The sequence below is a fragment of the Hyla sarda genome, chromosome 6 (genome assembly GCF_029499605.1).
Source record: "Hyla sarda isolate aHylSar1 chromosome 6, aHylSar1.hap1, whole genome shotgun sequence".
NCBI lineage: Eukaryota > Metazoa > Chordata > Amphibia > Anura > Hylidae > Hyla > Hyla sarda.
This window is the reverse complement of record NC_079194.1, coordinates 100,111,217-100,133,056: the sequence shown is the minus strand read 5'-3', so window position 1 is coordinate 100,133,056 and position 21,840 is coordinate 100,111,217. Positions and strand designations below refer to the sequence as shown.

At 40.9% G+C, this 21,840-nt stretch overlaps 1 protein-coding gene across 4 annotated transcripts in view; it reads left to right on the top strand.

Annotated features, from left to right (window-relative positions):
• Positions 1-21,840, top strand: part of PRICKLE2 (prickle planar cell polarity protein 2) — a 364,028-nt gene that overhangs the window by 263,410 nt on the left and 78,778 nt on the right. For all 4 annotated transcript variants that reach the window (XM_056524542.1, XM_056524541.1, XM_056524544.1 and 1 more), the window contains one exon: positions 1,963-2,146. In XM_056524542.1, coding sequence (XP_056380517.1) covers positions 1,963-2,146 — 184 coding nt within the window. The remainder of the gene's footprint in view (positions 1-1,962; positions 2,147-21,840) is intronic.

The window sequence follows — 21,840 nt, the reverse complement described above, 5'->3', positions numbered from 1 at the left end:
ATGTATCTGGCAAGCCCTCTTGATTTTATTAAGCGCAATCTCGGCACTTACATTAAAACATATTGTACCTCTTGATCCTTTACAGAGAAGCACAACTGTGTCAAGCAAAGTATTAGTATTCACACTTGACTCATGCTATGGATTGCTAAAATGAAGAGAACAGAGCACAAATAAATCCATGGACCACCAAGGCATTCTTCTACAGCTTCTTTGGATAGGAGGGAGACATTGTTGCTATCCAGAAAAGTAATCCCTTGTCCTGTCTTATTAGTATAAGTCTTGTTTGGGTGAGGGGATTGTAAACCAGCATGTGTTTCAGGGCAGTGACCTGATCTGGCTTTAATTGGAATCCAGCGGTGTAACCTATTTCTAGGGCCCTTTAACTGCTGCAAAGATTTAGCATGCACATGTTCCCATATCTCCCCTCATATTACACCTGATATCATATACAGTATGGATTCATGTTGTCCTTGTGGTTATACCAGATGGCACAATATGGTGGAAAGAAGTGGCAGATGCCACTTTGTCACATCTCTGTATTTATCATACCGGATGTTTTCTCATAATGCAGCCATTTTTGTGAATTCACAGTTCCTGGAACGATGTACTAGGTTTTTATTGTTCCTGCTTGTAGTGATCACATTTTTTTTTTTTTTATCAAATACTTGCATTGTTTAAGAAATAACTATTCTGGAGTATCTTTTCTCAGAATTATGCATTGTGTGATTTTTCTGTTATTTCTCTTTGAAACCTATGATTAAAATGACAATTAGATGTTAACATTCATTTTGTCCATCGGCGTGTCTCTTCACAGTCTGGCACGGTCAGAACTGATGGGCAGTAGTTGAGCACCTAGGCATACATTGCAGTGGCTAGGGAAATTATAGGACCCAACTGAGAATTTTTTGTACATTTCCAGGAGGAATACCAAAGGGATGGCACAAGACAAGGTTTTTAGAAAATAATTTTCACAATAGTTATTTCAAGGGGAATGCAAGTATTATAATAGAGCAATTAGTAAATGTGATAAACATAAAAAAAAAAGAAAATATTTGCTGTACGAAAAGAAATTCTTAAGCACTCACCCAAAATAAAACTTGCCATTTATTCAACCATTAAAATAGCCCGCCAGCTAGGTAAAGGTGGAAACGACCTCAACTGTAGCTGAGCACAGGAAAGGTAAGTCTGTTTCACGGATTCTCCCCCTTTATCTGGCCTCTCTCAGAGGTCAGATGAAGCGGGAGAGGCCAGGTGGTTGTTTCCACCTTCACCTAGCTGGCGGGCTATTTTAATGGTCGAATAAACACTAAGTTTTACTTCGGGTGAGTGCTTATGAATTTCTTTTCGTACTGCTTATGTGGGATATATCCTCTTCACCCCCACAACTTAAAAGCTCCGTGTAGGCATTTATTTTTAGTTTTTGTGGACTTTAGGTGTAGTATTGACAGGATTACAGTGGTTCCTCCCACAATTTTTCTCTACCTAGAAAATATTTGCTACCTCGAAATCAGAGACTTGTCTGACAGTATATATCTGTTTTCAACCATTGAGTTTTAATGGTAACCCTATCAGCTTCCTTCCCATAGGTGGCACTTTTTCAATTGTTATCTTATTGTACTTAGTCATTTACAAAACTAAAATAATAGCAGCTTCTGCAATTACATTTTTAGATAATACAGGAGGATCCACACTACAAAACACACATTCATTTCCTGATTCCTATGCATCTCTAACTTCTGCACCTTGCACGTTGTGTCTAAATACTTAACACGCAGCCAGAGTGTTACAGTTACCGGTTCCTTTATGTACCTGCTCTTGTCTCCTATGTAATATTGACATTTGCAAACAGTGCTCTCATTTGGGCATGGGAATTGTGCCAGAGAATGTGTTTATACTTTGGTATCTTAGCTTCAATGAATAGCTGAAGAGTAGCACACTTACAGAGGAATTTGTTTTTTGCAGGAAGATCTGTCTGCATTGTAAGTGCTCACGGGAGGAGCACAGTGCCACCGCGATGCCTTTAGAGATGGAGAAAACCATGAACAAATTGATGTTTGACTTTCAGAGGAACTCAACGTCTGACGACGACTCAGGCTGTGCTCTGGAGGAGTATGCCTGGATCCCTCCAGGATTGAAACCAGAACAGGTACTTTTTCTGCTTAATTCTAGCCATCTGCTCAATGTAACCTGTCTGGAGGTGTTAATAATCTGCCCTAAGTAAAGCTGTCAGTAAACAATGGTAATCCCCATGTTCTCCATTTCACTCTGGAGGGTAGTAAATCTCTTGTAACCCTATACCACCTGACATGTATAATAACGTGGTGATTTAATGATCCATTTCCCACTATCGTAGAACTATAAAATCTCTAATAAAGATGGGTGACAACCCCTATCAGATTGGTTGTCAGACACCTTTATCCAAAACGGATGCAAACATGCAAAGAGGATTCAGGTTTTCATACCCCTACAGGTATTCCTTTGTGCAAACATATTGCATATATCCTAGTATGAAGGGTTGGGCTTAAAAGATATGCTCCCTCCCCCTGCAATCAAAGCTTTAATCAAAGCAGTTTAACTTAAAATTTAAGACACCTCATTGAAACTCTTGTTATTTTGTGCATACAGTGCCTATACAGACCTACATGTCTCCATGTTTTACAGGCAGGATATCAGTGAAAGGTGATAGCATTATATAGATAGGACGAGATCAGGCCATTCAAAATAGGTGATGGTCATAGGTGATGCCTTCATCCACCCTGACCTTTGCACAGGTCGCAGAGCATGCCTAGAAAACTTTTCCATAGAAATCAGTGTCCCCTCTAGTCTACTGTTTCCTATATCTATGTTTCTGCTGTATATCGTATCTCTAAATGTTGTTACCAGGGAAATGCAGATGCTCTGGCAATATGGCTTCTCCCATAAGCATGTACAAAAATAAAATAAAAAATGTACAATCAGAAAATAGAAACATATTAAAAGAGAACATGTTTCTGTATCTGTCTGTTATCAGTAAAATAAACTGGTTGGCACATTCCTTTTAAATAGTAATACAAGAAACAACTGTCCTTTAATTCTCAACCCTTTTGAAAGTGAAATGTTTTTCTAGTCATTAAATCCCGGTAGTTGTTTGTGCCACTCTCTCTCAGGTTCTGTGTGTAGTGTGAAGACCCGAGATTATTTTTTACCTCAATAACAATCATGCAATAAGCAAAATGTACACAGCTTGTTTGCTGAGGAGCATTAGACCTGAAGAGTCATCACTTAGAGTTAAGATTATTATGTAAATGTAAATTACTTATGTCATCTTCTGAAGAGGGGACCTTTACCATCCCAAATAAATTGCTTGTTTCTGCAGATTTTAACGTAAGAGGTGCATAAACTGTGACTGATAGAAAATAGCAATTTTCCATTATGTTTAATATAATTCAGTTCACTGAACCTTAACTCGAGTAGAACAAATTCCTGTCATTCAGAAGGCATCTAGCAAAGCAATCTTCAACATAAATACCGATCAGCCAGAACATTAAAACTACTGACGAATTGTGCTGCAAGTGAACAGTCAGTTTTTTAATTTAATGTGATAGAAGCAGGAAAAACGGGCAAGCATTGAGTAACTTTGACAAGCCTATTTAACAAGGGCCAAATTGTAAAAGATGGAAGCTGTTGTAGTACAAATTACTGAAAAAGTTAACGCTTCTTACGATAGAAAGGTGTTATAGTGCATATGGTGCTGCGTAGCTACAAACTTACCAAGATAGTGGCCTGGTCCCATGAATCTCTGTTTCTTTTACATCTTGTCTGGTGCTTACCCAGCAAATTTGGTTAACTTAGAAAGTTAGAGAAAGTGAATGGAGTCATGAACATATTTACAGTTCGTGCTGAATACACCCCATTAAGGTTTTTTCATGCAGATATGTCCAAATACACAGCAACATTTTGTTGCAGATTCACTGTGGATCTCTCACCTATACACGGAAGGTAAATCAATCACAAATGTACAACTTAATGAGAGTCTGCGGCTCTCATTAAGTTGTTACTCCCCTTAACATGATTGCCCTAGGTACAGGCCCACTGGTGCCTAATGGCAAACATAGTCCTGAATAGAATGGAGGTCCAGCTTGCATGGTGCTGCTCCATTCATCCGGGGAACAAGGGGCCTCAGTTCTCATGATTGGTTGGGGTAACACCATGCAGACCCCCACCAATCAGCTAGTTATCACCTATCCTGTGAATAACTGATAATTGTTAATCCTGGGATGATGCCGTTCTGGCATTTATTTCTTGTCACATTCAGCAGAACACCTTCAGAGGTCTTGTGGAGTCTCAGGGGGTCAAAGCTATTTTAAATGGCACAATATTAGGCAGCAGATGGTTTTAAAGTTATGAATGGTATTACCTGTAACTCAGGGCATCTAATAGATGCCTTAATTTGAAAAGGTCAATTTCGTGACTTATCCAGTGGGATCTTTTGATATTTTCTAGATACATTGATGAGGTTTGTGATCTCAAATGTCTACTGATTTCTTAGAATGAAAGAACTCCAAGAGCTTAGACCCTTTCGCACTGCATAAAATTATCTGTTCCTGAAACTTTGGCCCGTATTTATCAATCAGCCTGAAACCCTAATTGTGTGATAAGATATGAAAGTTGAGCTGTGATTGGTTGTTATGGGAAAAAACAAACAAGGTTTCAGGTTGACCGATAAATCAGGGCATTTGTATGTATCAGATTCTCAGAAATCTTGGGTGATAAAGGAGATTGATCTTGCTATAGAATTTACCACCAATGCAATGGGATTCTTTGATATATCATTGACTGGAGTTCCACTTTAAACACATTTATAATCTATCCCAGAATTTCCCAACCAGTGTGCCTAAAACTGTTTCAAAATTACAACTCCCAGCTGTCCATGCATGCTGGCAGTTGTAGTTTTGCAACAGCATTAGGCACACAGGTTGGCAAAGGCTGATCTATCCTTAAAGGGGTACGCCGGTGGAAATTTAAAATATTTTTTTTTTTAATCAGCTGGTGGCAGAAAGTTGAACAGATTTGAAAATGACTTCTATTTAAAAATCTTAATCCTTCCATTACTTATCAGCTGCTGTATACTACAGAGGAAGTTGTATTTTTTTCTAGAGTTCTTTCCAGTCTGACCACAGTACTCTCTGCTGACACCGCTTTCTGTATCAAGAATTGTCCTGAGCAGGAGAAGTTTGCTATGGGGATTTGCTTCTACCCTGGACAGTTCCTGATACGGACAGAGATGTCAGCAGCGAGCACTGTAGTCAGACAGAAAAGAACACCACAACTTCCTCTGTAGCATGCAGCAGCTGATAAGTACCAGAAGGATTAATATTTTTAACCCCTTAGGGACTATGCCCATTTTCACCTTTTTTTGCAATTCTGACCACTGTCACTTTATGCATTAATAACTCTGGGATGCTTTTACCTTTTATTCTGATTCCAAGACTGTTTTTTTTTGTGACATATTCTACTTTAACCTCTTCAGGACCCAGGGCATATGCATACGCCCTGCATCCTGAGTCCTTAAGGATGTAGGGCATATCGGGACGCCCGTGGGAATTCCGGTCCCCGCGCTAGCCGCTCGGGGACCGGACCGGGATGACTGCTGATATCTGTCAGCAGGCATCCCGTGCAAATGCCCAGGGGGTCCTGAGACCCTCCCATGCCAGCGATCGCTGGAAATCGCTGGTCAATTCAGACCGGTGATTTTCGGCGGATCCGGGTCATACCGGTGTCTGGTGAATCAGGGGTGTCCAAGACACTCCCAGTCCCCCTGAAGGGATAGAAGTTAGGTGCCACCCCTCCTATCCCTGCTATTGGTCGCCAAGAAGTGACGACCAATAGCAGATCGGGGACAGGGTGGTTAAAGTTCGGTTCCCCCGTTCTGCCCACCGGCAGTAATCTGGGCAGAACGGGGGAACTGTAGCCTGACCAGCGGCAGTGGAGGTCCCTTACCAGTCAGGTGGTGGTGATGACGTGCGGCTCCCTGGTGAAAACTACAGAAGCCGGTGAGTAGTTGACTAGCAACATCTGGGGGGGCTAAAGTTTGGAGGCCACTATACAGTGGTCTCTAAGCTGTAGCCCTCCAAATGTTGCAAAACTACAACTCCCAGCATGCCCAGACAGACGTTTGGGCATGCTGGGATTTGTAGTTTTGCAAGATTTAGAGGGCTACAGTTTGGAGATACTGTGCAGGGGTCTCTAAACTGTGGCCCTCCAGATCTTGCAAAACTATAACTCCCAGTATGCCCAAACAGCAAACAGCTGTCTCGGCATGCTGGGAGTTGTAGTTGCATACCTCCAGCTGTTGCATATCTACATCTCCTAGCATGCCCTTCGGTGATCAGTACATGCTGGGACTTGTAGTTTTGCAAAAGCTGGAGGGACACTGGTTGGAAAATACTGAGTTAGGCACAGAACCTAACTGAATGTTTTCCAACCAGTGTGCCTCCAGCTGTTGCAAAAGTAGTTTTGCAACAGCTGGAGGTTTGCCCCCCATGTGAATGTACAGGGTACATTCACACGGGCGGGTTTACAGTAAGTTTCCTGCTTCAAGTTTGAGCTGCGGCAAATTTTCTGCCGCGGCGCAAACTCCTAGCGAGAAACTCACTGTAAACCAGTCAGTGAGAATGGACCCTAAAAACACTACACTACACTAACGCATAATAAAGGGTAAAACACTACATATACACCCCCTTACACTGTCCCCCCTATAAAAATAAAAAACATATCGTGCGGCAGTGTTTCCAAAACAGAGCCTCCAGCTGTTGCAAAACAACAGCTCCCAGCATTTCTGGACAGCCACTGACTGTCCAGGCATGCTGGGAGTTTAGCAACAGGTGGAGGCACCCTGTTTGGGAATCACTGGCGTAGAATACCCCTATGTCCACCCATATACAATCCCTAATTTAGTCCTCAAATGCACATGGAGCTCTCTCACTTCAGAGTCTTGTCGTATTTCAAGGAAACAGTTTAGGGCCACATATGGGGTATTTCCATACTTGGGAGATATTGATTTACAAATTTTGGGGGCCTTTTTCTCCTTTTACCCCTTATGAAAAGGAAAAGTTGGGGTCTGCATCACCTGGTTAGTGTAAAAAAAAAAAATTACACTAACATGCTGGTGTTGCCCCATACTTTTTATTTTCACAAGAGGTAAAAGGAAAAAAAAAGACCCCCAAAATTTGTAAAACAATTTCTCCTGAGTACGGAAATACCCCACCTCAGAAGAGATGGGGTTACAAATTTTGGGGGACATTTTCTCCTATAAATAAAATTCATTTACACGTCCAACTTTAACGAAAAGTCGTCAAACACCTGTGGGGTGTTAAGGCTCACTGGACCCCTTTTTACGTTCCCTGAGGGTTGTAGTTTCCAAAATAGTATGCCATGTGGGGGTTTTCTTGCTGTTCTGGCACCATAGGGGCTTCCTAAATGTGACCCCCAAGAACCATTTTAGAAAAACTCACTCTCCAAAATCCCACTGTAGCTCCTTCCCTTCTAAGCCTCCTAGTGCACCCACAGATCACTTCACATACACATATGAGATATTTCCTTACTCGAGAGAAATTGGGTTGCAAATTTTAGGAAGATTTTTCTCCTTTTACCCCTTGTACAAATTCAAAAACTAGGTCTACAAGAACATGTTATTGTAAAAAATGAAGATTTTAAATTTACTCCTTCACTTTGCTGCTATTCCTGTGAAACACCTAAAGGGTTAACACACTTAATGTCATTTGATTTTGAATACTTTTAGGGGTGCAGTTTTTATAATGGGGTCATTTGTGGGATCTTTCTAATATGAAGGCCTGTCAAATCCACTTCAAAACTGAACTGGTCCCTGAAAAATTCTGATTTTGAATTTTTTTTTTTAAATTGGAAAATTGCTGCTGAACTTTGAAGCCCTCTGATGTCTCCCAAAAGTAAAAACATGTCAACTGTATGATGCAAACATAAAGTAGACATATTGTATATGTGAATCAATATATAATTTATTTGGGATGTCCATTTTCCTTATAAGCAGAGAGAAAATTGTGGAAAATTTTCAAATTTTTCATAAAATTTTTGAATTTTTCACCAAGAAATGATGCAAGTATCGACGAAATTTTACCACTAACATAAAGTAGACTATGTCACGAAAAAACTATCTCGAAATCAGAATGAAAAGTAAAAGGATCCCATAGCATAGTGGTAAATTTTTGTCTTGCATCCTTTCTTGGTGAAAAATCCCAAAAGTTCATGAAAACATTTTTTTAACTTTGAAACTCTCTGCTTGTAAGGAAAATGGACATTCCAAATAAATTATATATTGATTCACAAATAATATATGTATGTAACTTTATGTTGGCATCATAACATGACATGTTTTTACTTTTTGAAGACATTAGAGGAATTCAAAGTATATAGCAGCAATTTTCAAAATGTTCACGAAAATTCAAAAATCTGAATTTTTCAGGGACCAGTTAAGTTTGAAGTGGATTTGAGGGGCTTTTCTGTAAGAAATACCCCATAAATGACCCCATTATAGAAACTGCACCCCTCAAAGTATTCAAAATGAATGTTTTAATTAGGAAGCCCCCATGGTACCAGAACAGCAAAAAAACTCCACATGGCACACTATTAGGGAAACTACATCCCTCAAGGAATGTAACAAGGTATATAGTGAGCCATAACACCTCACAGGTGTTTGACGACTTTGCGTTGAAGTTGGAAGTGAAAATGGAAAATTTGATTAACACTAAAATGATGGTGTTACCCCAACATTTTCTTTTTTTGCAAGGAGTAATAGGAGAAAATGCCCCCCAAAATTTAAAACCCAATTTCTTCTGAGTATGGAAATACCCCATATGTGAACGTAAAATGCTCTGCTGGCACACTACAATGCTCAGAACAGAAGGACATAAACCACAGAAAAAATCATTTTAGAGAAGGACCAAAGATATCGCCGACATGTACGTTGGGGTGGCGTCACTCCTGCTGCACTTTTCCACCTTTCATTTGCAATAGGTTGGTATTATATGCTGCTTTGTATGCATTATAGTTATTAGTATGCAGGTAGTGGCGCCCATTTTTGTCCTATTTCCCCCAAAACTTTTTGTGCAATTTCACCTGAGAAAGAAAATACCCCATACGTGGATGTAAAGTGCTCTGTGGGCACACTGCAATGTTCAGAATAGAACGAGCGCCATTGGGCTTTTGGAGTGAAAAGTTTGCTGGAATTGAAGTTGGGGGCCATGTGCGTTTTCAAAGCCCACATTGTGCAAGAACTGCAGAAGCCCCACACATGTGACACCATTTTAGAAACTATACCCCTCAAGAAACGTAACAAGGGTTATAGTGCGTTCGTACAGCTCACATGTTTTTTGAACAGTGGACTGTAAAAGTAAAAAAATTGCTTTTTAATACTGAATTGCTGGTATTAAAGGGGTATTCCAGGCAAAACCTTTTTTTATATATATCAACTGGCTCCGGAAAGTTAAACAGATTTGTAAATTACTTCTATTAAAAAATCTTAATCCTTCCAACAGTTATTAGCTTCTGAAGTTGAGTTGCTGTTTTCTGTCTAACTGCTTTCTGATGACTCACGTCCCGGGAGCTGTCCAGCTCCTATGGGGATATTCTCCCATCATGCAAGGGATATTCTCCCATCATGCACAGCTCCTGGGACGTGACATCATCATTGAGCAGTTAGACAGAAAGGGACCACAATTTTGAAACTACAGCCCTTAAGGACGGTAACAAGGGGTACAGTGAGTACTTACACGTCACAGGTTTTTTGAACAGTGGGCCATAAGTTGAAATTTTTTATTTTTTTACACTAAAATGCTGAGGATACCCATTTTTTTTACATTTTCACTAGGGGTAATTGGAGAAATTGGGTTACAAATTTTGGAGGGCTTTTTCTCCTGATTATGGAATTACATCCACATATGGGGTAACGTGCTGGGCGGGCGCACAACAAGGCTCAGAAGTCATAGAGGTCTGTTTGCATTTGAGGCCTATGGCATATCAGTAGCTGACTATTACATACATTCAGAGTAAAATACAAAGATGAAACACCCACACGTGACAACTTTACAGAAAGTACACCACCCGAGGAATGGGTATAGGGCTAAAGAGGACATTTTGAACGCACGGTTGTTTCCTAAATTTATTTAGCAGGAATGGATGAAGGGTAGCTTTGGAAAATTGCAATTTTCAACCTATGCTCTGCTTCATCTTTCCGGGAACAACAAACATGTGACTCCGAATTGTCGCCTTGAAATACGACAGAGCTCATGAGGGAGAACTCTTCAAATTTGAGGCCAATGTTTCTTACGGACCTGACAGAAACATACATTCTTAGGAAAATACATGAAAGGAACACCCACATTTGAGCCTATTACAAAACAGTACACCCCCTAGGGAAGGCGTATAGGGGTGAAGTGGAGATTTGGAACAGACGGATGTTCCCTACAAAAAATGTTTCCAGGAATAGATGAAGTGTAGTTTGGGGAAAATGAAAATTGCAATTTTACTACTGATATTCCAATTATTTTCCCAGAATGATGACCCAGACTATAGCTAAAAGTAAAAATGATGCCTGCCCCAAACCCTATGCTCTAAATCATCATTGAAGGAATGTGGGATGTGTGGCCATCCCTATTCTGTTACCTCAAATGCGCACCCCTCTCAGGTGGGGAGAGAGCGCTGTGCATTTGAGGCAACTTTTAAACCCCCAATGCTGTTAACTCTGTGTCCCATTACCCATTTTTTTTTTTTGGGGGGGGGGAAAGATTATATCAGGGGTATTGGCAAAGAGGTTTTTCTTTTTTTTTTTTTTTGGGGTTTAGGTTTAGGTTTAAAATTTTGAAGACAATGTACTCAGGACTGGTACATTGGAGTCGAATTTTGGGGAATTAAAGTTAGGGAAAAGGAATATAAATGTAGTGCTCCATGGAAGTGTGATGCTCCCTGAAGCAACTTTTAATGCAGAGGCCCGGATGATAGGGGCAAGTGTCACACTGAGTGGTGGTGCCCTTCCGAATCCCCCTTCTGTGACACTCTCTACATTTTTGGGGGGAAATAAATCCGGGCGACCACAGTTCCAGAGGTGATCTGACCCGCTCTTTGGTGGTCACCAAAGATTAGGATCTTTATAACTTCCTCTTGGAACTGCAGGAATGTCTCTGTGTTGCCAGCGTACTGGGACAGTACAAAAGAGTTGTACATGGCAACCTGTACCATGTAGACCGCAACTTTTTTTTGTATCGTGCCGTGTTTTCCGCATAAAAAACCTCCAAACCCCAGTCACCAAGGTGACGGGGTAAAAACCCTATTGAAAATTCCCTCCCTAACTATATATATATAAAACTTCACTTTTATTGTACTATTATTAAAAAAGTCCCCTGTAGTGAATAAAATTAGCAGGCTATTCCCTCAACTAGTGTTGCTTCTCCTGTCTGGAGTTCACAGTAATATGTACTTGACAGTGGCAGCAGACCACTGTCTATTGGGGAAAATGCTGCTATTAAAATGTAATCAATCTGTCTCCCCTACATGTTTCGTGGTATGACCCACGTCCTCAGGGGTTAAGAGACAAATGGCCACGTGTATATGCAAGTGCTTCCTTTTATAACGTCCTTTGGACACTCTCCATACCTTAGAGCCAATGATGATCTCACATAAACTTACCTGTTCCTATGCCACCTATCACTTGACAGTTTATTGCAGGTCACTCGGGTTAAAGGATAACTTCCGGCGCTTGTTGATGACAGTCATAGGTCGCCGCACTTACCCCTGTTTTCCTTTGTTAACATGTTCCGTAGATCGCGCATGCGCCCTATCTCCGGGCTCACTGTTCAATGCGTGATCAGCGCTGTGAGGACTCGCGCATGCGCGCGGACTTAGACCTATGTCCGTAACTCAGGATGTCAATGCGCATCTGCACAGACTTAGAATCTGGCTGATGGAAAGTTATCTACCCAGTATTAGTGACATATATAGATCCCAAGGATCTCTTGATCTGTATATTAGGATTAAGGTATTAGATAAAGGAGGCTTATAGGGATCTATAATAGACAACCCAAATAATCATTTAGCTGTAGATTATAATCTCTATAGTTGTATATCTAGCAAGTGTATTAACAGTTAATTCCCACTATTAATAAAGTGGTAGTATAGTTTAACCCTAATGGCTTTATAATTAATTATTTATTTATTAATTTATACACTTGCACTTATATACAATCTATTTGGTTGTCCTCTATCTTTTGTTGGTTAGTTATGTATCTATCCATATATACACATTTTATGCCAAAACCAATAGAAAAACGGGGGACCGCATTAATTATATATCAATCAAAAATTATATGATACTTAAATTTGCCCAGAATAATACCATCGCCAACTCTAAATAATCAAAATTATTGAGATTGTACCATTTCTATTCATAAAAATGCAGCAAAGGAGAAGCCTTCATTAAGGCCATAGGGGCTACGTGTTCCCAGTCTATATATCCATCTGGATTCTTCTTGTAACAATATTTTATCTATATTGCCTCTACGTGAGCCCAGCTGTTTCTGACAAATACCCCAAAATTCGATCTCAAATACATTACGTATAGTGCTCAGGTGTTTGGAGATTCACCTCCTAAATTCTTGCGTTGTCTTCCCGACATAGAGTTTGTGACAATTACAGCGAGCTGCATAAATGATGTTTTTACTTGAACAATTAATAAATTGTCTAATCTGATACTGACGTCCATCAAGTGGGTTAGAGAACTCTTGAATCTTGGGTAAGTATTTGCAGAAACCACAATGGCCACACGGAAAAGATCCTATGACCCCCATCCGAGGTCTATTATGGATCTCCTCCAATGAGGATAAATGACTCCGGACTAAAATGTCCTTAATATTGGATCCTCTCCTAAAGGTTACTTGTGGTCTAACCCCTACAACTCTTCTTAGAGCTGGATCTGAATATAGAATCGGCCAGAATCTACGTAAGATATTGAAAATCCTAGTACTATATGCATTATATGTACCAATACATCTGATTTTGTGTTCTATAGCTACTCTATTTGAGGTTAATAGTTGTCTCCTATCACTATTGTTTGCTCTCCTGTGTGCCTTCTTCACATGTGCTAGAGGGTAACCCATTACTCTAAACCTCCTGGATAACTCTCTAGATTCTGCCTCAAAGGTTTCTTGAGTAGAGCAGTTACGCTTCGCCCTTAGGAACTGCCCTACAGGAATGCTTCTTCTCAGAGTGACAGGGTGCCAGCTTTGCCAGTGTAAGAAATTATTCGTCGATGTAGGTTTACGAAAAACTTTTGTTTGAATCGTGTTAGTCTCATCAATCATGATAGTAAGATCTAAGAAATTAATTAGTCTACCCCCAAACTCTGAAGTAAAGTGCATACCAATATCATTGTGATTAAGAGCTTCTAAGAAGGATGTGAATAAAGTGCTCCCCCCATCCCACAAAATCAACACATCATCAATAAATCTACCCCAAAAAATAATGTGACTAGTGTAGTGCTCAAAATCATCAGAAAAAACAAACTCACTTTCCCACCACCCTAAAAAAAGATTAGTATAATTTGGTGCACAAGTGGACCCCATAGCGGTGCCTTGTGTCTGGAAAAAGAAGGTATCATCAAATAGGAAGTAGTTATGTGTCAAAACAAATGTGAGTAAATCAATGACAAATTCATTATGTGTCTTAAAGTGAATACTGCGTGTATTAAGAAATTTCTTTACCACCGTGATCCCCAAATCGTGCCTAATATTAGTGTAAAGACTTTCAACGTCTATACTCGCTAACATGGTGGAATCAGTGACCGTTAAATCTTGTAATTTAGTGACAGTGTCCTTAGTGTCCTTAAGATAAGATGGTAAAGAGGTGACTAATGGTGCTAGAAACTGGTCTACATAGATGCTGGCACCCTGTGTAAGGTTTTCATTCCCCGAGATTATCGGTCGTCCTCTGAGTGGCTGTGTATTCTTATGCATCTTCGGCAGAGAATAAAAGGTCGCAATTGTAGGATTTGGATTATATATGAAATTGAATTCATCCATAGAAATTAGACTACTCTCTTTCGCTGAGGTCAAAAGGGATTTCAATTCCCTGAGGAAAGGCACTGTTGGGTCTGTTTTTAGTCTCCGATATTTAGTATGGTCCTCTAACAATGCCAAGCACATACGGAAGTATTCACTTCTATCCAAAAGAACCACATTACCGCCTTTGTCCGAGGCTTTTATTATAATATCGGTATTTGTTCTTAGATTTTCCAAAGCCTCTCTTTCACCTGTGGTTAGATTGGTGTGTACCATCTTCTGTGTTGGTCTAATTTTTTCAATTTCTTTCACTACTAAGTTTTACAAATGTATCAATACTACCGTATTGTGAAAGAGATGGAGTCACTCTACTTCTCGGCTTAAGGTTAGTTAGGGGCCCTTCACAACCTCTGGGTCCCTCTATATTCTCTAGAAGAAGATCCTCTAGGACCTCAATAGCCCTCAGTTCATTACTCTGTGCAGTAAGTACTGGATCATTGTGCTGCTGGTGCCATTTATGGAGACATAACTTCCGGGCAAAAGGTTAATGTCCTTCACCCATGTAAAGGTATTGAATCTTGGTGTCGGGGTGAAAGACAGGCCCTTTTTAAGTAGTGACATCTCGTCAGTGGATAAGGAGTAAGAAGAGGCATTTTTATGAGTAGAAATGGTACAATCTCAATAATTTTGATTTTTTAGAGTTGGCGATGGTATTATTCTGGGCAAATTTAAGTATCATATAATTTTTGATTGATATATAATTAATGCAGTCCCCCGTTTTTCTATTGGTTTTGGCATAAAATGTGTATATATGGATAGATACATAACTAACCAACAAAAGATAGAGGACAACCAAATAGATTGTATATAAGTACAAGTGTATAAATTAATAAATAAATAATTAATTATAAAGCCATTAGGGTTAAACTATACTACCACTTTATTAATAGTGGGAATTAACTGTTAATACACTTGCTAGATATACAACTATAGAGATTATAATCTACAGCTAAATGATTATTTGGGTTGTCTATTATAGATCCCTATAAGCCTCCTTTATCTAATACCTTAATCCTAATATACAGATCAAGAGATCCTTGGGATCTATATATGTCACTAATACTGGGTAGATAACTTTTCATCAGCCAGATTCTAAGTCTGTGCAGATGCGCATTGACATCCTGAGTTACGGACATAGGTCTAAGTCCGCGCGCATGCGCGAGTCCTCACAGCGCTGATCACGCATTGAACAGTGAGCCCGGAGATAGGGCGCATGCGCGATCTACGGAACGGAACATGTAAACAAAGGAAAACACGGGTAAGTGCGGCGACCTATGACTGTCATCAACAAGCCCGGAAGTTATCCTTTAACCCGAGTGACCTGCAATAAACTGTCAAGTGATAGGTGGCATAGGAACAGGTAAGTTTATGTGAGATCATCATTGGCTCTAAGGTATGGGGAGTGTCCAAAGGACGTTATAAAAGGAAGCACTTGCATATACACATGGCCATTTGTCTCTTAACCCCTGAGGACGTGGGTCATACCACGAAACATGTAGGGGAGACAGATTGATTACATTTTAATAGCAGCATTTTCCCCAATAGACAGTGGTCTGCTGCCACTGTCAAGTACATATTACTGTGAACTCCAGACAGGAGAAGCAACACTAGTTGAGGGAATAGCCTGCTAATTTTATTCACTACAGGGGACTTTCTTAATAATAGTACAATAAAAGTGAAGTTTTATATATATAGTTAGGGAGGGAATTTTCAATAGGGGTTTTTACCCCGTCACCTTGGTGACTGGGGTTTGGAGGTTTTTCTTGGTTTATTTACCCCCTTTTCCCGTCCTGGGCATCCAAGTGTTTGGTGTTTTCCGCATGGCATTATATGGCTTGAGAGAGATCAACTCCCCCCACATACTGATTGTAGCCCAAAATACAATCAGGCTTGTGGAACGGTCCCGCGGTACCTCGCACAGGGACAGGGGTACTGCCGTTCCCATGAATTGTGGTGAGCATAAGGACATCCCTCTTGTCCTTATACCTGAACAGCAACAGGTTTTCATGTGTAAGGGCATGGGACTCACCCTGGGGCATAGGAGTCTGCTGGGGATAGGAAGGAAAGCCTTTTTGATTCTTCCAAATAAAAATGGACACAGGGTGCGGGACCCTTCGTGGGACCAGATGGATGAAGTAGTGGAGAACCCGATCAAAAATGCACTCACCTGTGCGCATTGTGCGAATGAAGGCAAAACACTCAAAACGCTTGATCAGATTCCTGAAATGGCAGCTGCTGCAGCTCCCAGCGTCCAAGTGCACATGTGGGTCTGCAGATATCCATGAAAAAGGAGATGAATCGCGCTGCCACCAAGAAAATAATTAAAGATACATAGATTTATTGCAAACTAGGGATCCACGCATTGGGTTTAAAAGCCGCTCCAGCTTTTTCGCACAAAGCCGCTTCGGCGCCTGACGAAAATGTGTTACGTGGATCCCTAGTTTGCTATAGATCTTTGCACCTTTAATTAATTATTTTCTTGGTGGCAGCGCGATTTATCTCCTTTTTCCTGGATATCTTCAAACCCTCTTTGTAACCTTGGTAACCCTTATCTAGCGATGGGTGCAAAAGGCCCCAAAAGATTTTCCTGCTAACACCCAGAGTGGGGGGACATTCTTGGGGGTTCAATACAGGAATCTCGTCCCTCATACACCATTAACTTGCAAGTGTACCCTGAGGTACTCTCGCAAAGTTTATACATCTTTACGCCATACTGCACTCACTTGGATGGGATGTATTCCCGGAAGTTAAGTCTCCCCTTAAAGCTGATGAGAGACTCATCAATAGAGACCTCCCTTTCAGGGACGTGGGGGGGGGGGGGGGCATGCCACATTATCAGCATAATGCAAACATTTCCAAATGGCCTCGAACCGGGGACGAGTCATGGCCATACTGTAGAGTGGGGTCTGGTAGAGGACATCCCCACTCCAGTATTGCCTGACCTTTGGTTTTTTAACTAGGGCCATATGCAGCAAGAGGCCCCAAAAGGCTCTTCATTTCGGCTGCATCGACTGGGAACCAGCCGCTGGGCCTAGCCAAAAAGGAGCCCGTGTTTGTGGCGACAAACTGTTGGGTGTACAGGAATCATGGGCTTGTGGTCCGCTAGCTCAGTCCAGACAAGTTCTCCGGTACAGGGCACCAGTGAACTTGGCTGGGGTTTTTTACTAGTATGAGCGCCAGGGGGACTCACACTAGCATGGGGCACAGCGTCAGGAGCAGAGGAGGTTTGCGGCCTCGCATGGCGGCATCCCCGCTTCTTTGGTGGCTCATCATCAGAACTAGATGATGAGGAGGACTAGGAAATAAGGAAGGTGGGGTCTTCCTCGTCATCTGTGGCACTTTCAGTGTCAGAGGCAAGTATGACAGAGGCTGAATTGACCAGCAATCTGCGGCAATCGCCAATATGGGGGGTATGTCGGCGATATGCCGGGATGCCTGCTGAATGATTTCAGCATGCATCCTGGTCCGGTCCCAGCCCGGCGAGCGTCGGGGACTGAAAACAGGCATACCTGTACAACCTGGTCCCTTAAAGGGGTACTCCGGTGGAAAACTTTTTTTTTTTTTTTTTTTTTTTATCAACTGGTGCCAGAAAGTTAAACAGATTAGCAAATTACTTTTATTTAAAAAAATCTTAATCCTTCCAGTACTTATTAGCTGCTGAATACTACAGAGGAAATTCTTTTCTTTTTGGAACACAGTGCTCTCTGCTGAATCACAAGCACAGTGCTCTCTGCCATCTCTGTCCATTTTAGGAACTGACCGGAGCAGCATATGTTTGCTATGGGGATTTTCTCCTACTCTGGACAGTTCTTAAAATGGACAGATATGTCAGCAGAGAGCATTGTGCTTGTGATTTCAGTAGCGGATAAGATGCTAGGGGTGGAGTACCCCTTTAAGGCCAAAATGGTCTTGGTCCTTAAGGGGTTAACATTGGGCATCAATATGTTATTGGTGTCCACTCTCTGGGCCTCCCATTATAAGCAGACATGAGATTAGGTCCTGTTGGCTTGAACCTACATTATGATGCCACAGTGGGATGGTGTTCATATAGTGCACAGAGTTGTGTCTCTGTGCAAGCACACCCCCTACTGATCTACATTTGAGCACAATCACTATTTGCACAAACGTTAATATTGTGTATTGTCTTGCTTTTCTGCACCAAAGATGCAGAAGAAAAGTTGCCATGGAAGAAGGTGAATGATATATCCCTGGGACCCTTAATGCACCTTACCTAATCTGAACATCATTTGGACCTGGCTTTTTAGTGCAGCACTAAAGGCATTGACCTACTGCTTTTTTCTTTTATGTCTTTACTTTTAATATGTATCTGTATAATAAGCAAAGACGACTTTACAAAGCAACTTTTTCAGCACATTTCAATTTGCAAATCCGCAAAGTAATTACTATGGTGTACATTCATTTATGTCAGAGGCGCATCACAGCTCTCTATTTTAGTCAGTGACAGCTGGTGAGCAAACTGTTCATTTTTTTTCTCCCATTTTACTTAGATGTTACATTTCAATATTAATATATTTAAATGTGTTTTGCATCATATAAATCCACAGTGTCCAGCAACAATTCTACATATCACACATTAGTTGGGGTTTGCACATGTCTGTGCTAGATTAAAAGGCTTTGTTAGCAGTAACTGCTTAATTGATATGTTACCTATAAGTATCTGTTCAATCTGCTTCTTGGTTTCCATTTATAACTGGTTCCCGACTAACCCTATTGGCTTACAAGTTCCACTAGCTGTCCATCAGCTATTTGACTTATAGCTGTATATCTGACAGAGAATAAGGCAGTGGGCTTTCCATCACTTTTGTGGCCAAGAATAGTGTAAGCTGTTGCACTGTTTCTAAACTAGAACTAGAATGGAAATTATAAGTCACTGGATTCTAACAGGATTCATTGGGATCCATTTGCAAATGGATCTACTATACAAAAGGGAATGACTGTTGTTATGACAGTTGTGTGAACACAGCTTTATGCAATAATAATGAGTCAAACATTTTATATTTTAATTACCATGTTCATTTTGTGAGGGGAATTGCAGCAAACTACAGCATCCATGCAATGGAACACTGCACCTAGAGGAATATTAGGGATTTGCAATATCCTGTTCCAGTGTTTCCCCTAAAATACATCCTACCCCGAAAATAAGCCCTAGCTGGATTATAATACAATATAAGCCCTACCCGGAAAATAAGACCTAGGCCAGTGGTCTTCAATCTGCGGACCTCCAGATGTTGCAAAACTACAAATCCCAGCATTTGCAGCCCGGGCATTGGCTAGATCAGTGGTCTTCAACCTGCGGACCTCCAGCTGTTGCAAAACTACAACTCCCAGTATGCCCAGACAGCCAACGGCTGTCCGGGCATACTGGGAGTTGTAGTTTTGCAACAGCTGGAGGTCCGCAGATTGAAGACCACTGATCTAGGCAATGCCCGGGCTGCAAATATTAAAAAACAAACTTTAACTTACCTTTGTCCACCGTTCCCGCGTTGCTAAGGAACCGGCCTCACTGTCCTCTGCTGTTCTTGCTGCTTCCTGGTGTTGTGACGTCTCAGAGCCTTAAGCCTATCACCAGCCGCAGCGATATCCCGCCTCTGCCGATGATAGGCTGAGCGCATTGTCATGTAAGGAGTCGACCAGCTTACATGACAGTCGGCTCAGCCTATCATCGGCCGAGGCGGGACATCACTGCGGCCGGTGATAGGCTGAAGGCTCTGTGACGTTCCATCCCCAGGACTGCAGCAAGAACAGCGGAGGGACCATGAGGCCAGTTCCTTAGCAAAGCATGAACAGAGGACGAAGGTAAGTTTAAGTTTGTTTTTTAATATTTGCAGCCCGGGCACAGGAATACTTAACTGCTCTTTTGGTGCAAAGGTATTGGCCAGTGTTTAGAAGTATAGAGGTGTGTGCTACATAAAAAAAAACATTCAGGTGGATATGTGGGCCCTTCATGCTCAAGCTACTTTACAAGTACAGCGCAGCGGCTGATAATTATCTGGCAGGGGGAGAGAAGCTGCGCTCGCGGGTGACATACGGTACGATTCGCCCCCCTATGTGGGGTGCAGCGCTGGGCTGATAAACCGGTGGGGGAGGATGTTGGGGGGCAGAGCTGCGCCCATCAAATGTAAATAAATAAGCCCTACCCTGAAAATAAGCCCTAGTGTATTTTTGGTGACTAAAATTAATATAAGACCCGGTCTTATTTTCGGAGAAACACGGTATGATTATGTTAATTTTGGCTTAAGCTTTAAAGAGCATGTATGATTACATTTGCAACCATTTTCATTGCTTCCATAAATCATATATAAAAATGTTTTGTGTACACAGCTCATATGCAGACCTAGGCGTTTCCACAGTTACAAACAACCCCAGGTGCAGAATGATCATGCAGTCGTGTTACTCTACTACTTCTGACACCACTAACCTACAGACAGTAGGAGAGAGGGCAGATAGAACAAAGTAGCACATGATTGGCAGAGCAATTATTTTTATTTTTGTAATCTCTATCCCTCAAGAAGTATAAGTCTGTTTTAGAGCTGTATATACAAAAAAGGTTGAATATTGGCATTGGCAGAATTGCTTAATTTTTCGTTTTGATGTATAGAAACAATGAAAATGATTGCAAAATATACACAGCATTTTTAGAAGCTTCATAAAATAATTATATAAACTATTCTAAATAGAATATCTGGCTTTCTGCCCAGAGGACATTCATAAATTTAGTATAACACAACCATAATTACTGAAAATGTTGGCATGTTATCAGTTTTTTAGGCATGCTCTCTGATTTATATGTATTACCTATTAGAGGGACATAATGCAACTGGCCCTTTAGAACCATTGACTGCCTTTAGGGGTTTGTCCCTCTTGTAGCACTTCAAGAATCTCTTCCTACAAATTGTCAATCTTCTTACATTTATAGAGCTTGAAATGAAAAAAATTAATAAAAATAACCTAAGGCATGAAGCCGTATGTAGAGTACAGATAGAAACAGTTTTCATGAATATCTACTCTCAATTTTGTTCTTTTAGGATTTATATGAAATATTTTTCAGTAAATGAATTCTTCATCGTAATATAGAGTAAGCAATGTGGCTGCTTACTTCTGCTTACCATACCTCCCCCTCACCCACCTCAAATCCATGTGTCGCCAAGAACTCAGCTGTGTTAATGGAATAAACATTTCTACATATTAACGCATTTGGCCTTAGGTTGCCATTGGTAAAATTATTTTTTGTTCGCCATTTGGAAAATCTTTTTCTCTAAGAAATCCTGTAGGATATGAAGACCTATTTTTCCTATATTCAAATAACCATTTAGGGAAGTCAATGTTAATATAGAGGGTGACCTTCCCAACACCCTTATCTATAAACCAGACTGATGAGCAGCTATAGGCTGGGTCAGACCACGGACATGCCATTGATTCCACTGAGCACTATGTAATTTTCTCTATGGAGGCACTGAAGCTCACCTTTTGAGGACCCTCTTAACAAAATAATATTAACGAAAGTGGACTACTTTTATAAGGTACCTATAAATGTTGTATACAACAAAATTAAACATAATAAAATGTAAACAACATAAAACATAGTAAACACAAAACACATTGTGAACCTAACCTTAGTTATCTGCTGCCCTGTAATGCAGAGCTTCTGGTGTTCTCTTTTCTGGCTTGCTTTGTTACATTGGCACCCTTATGTCTC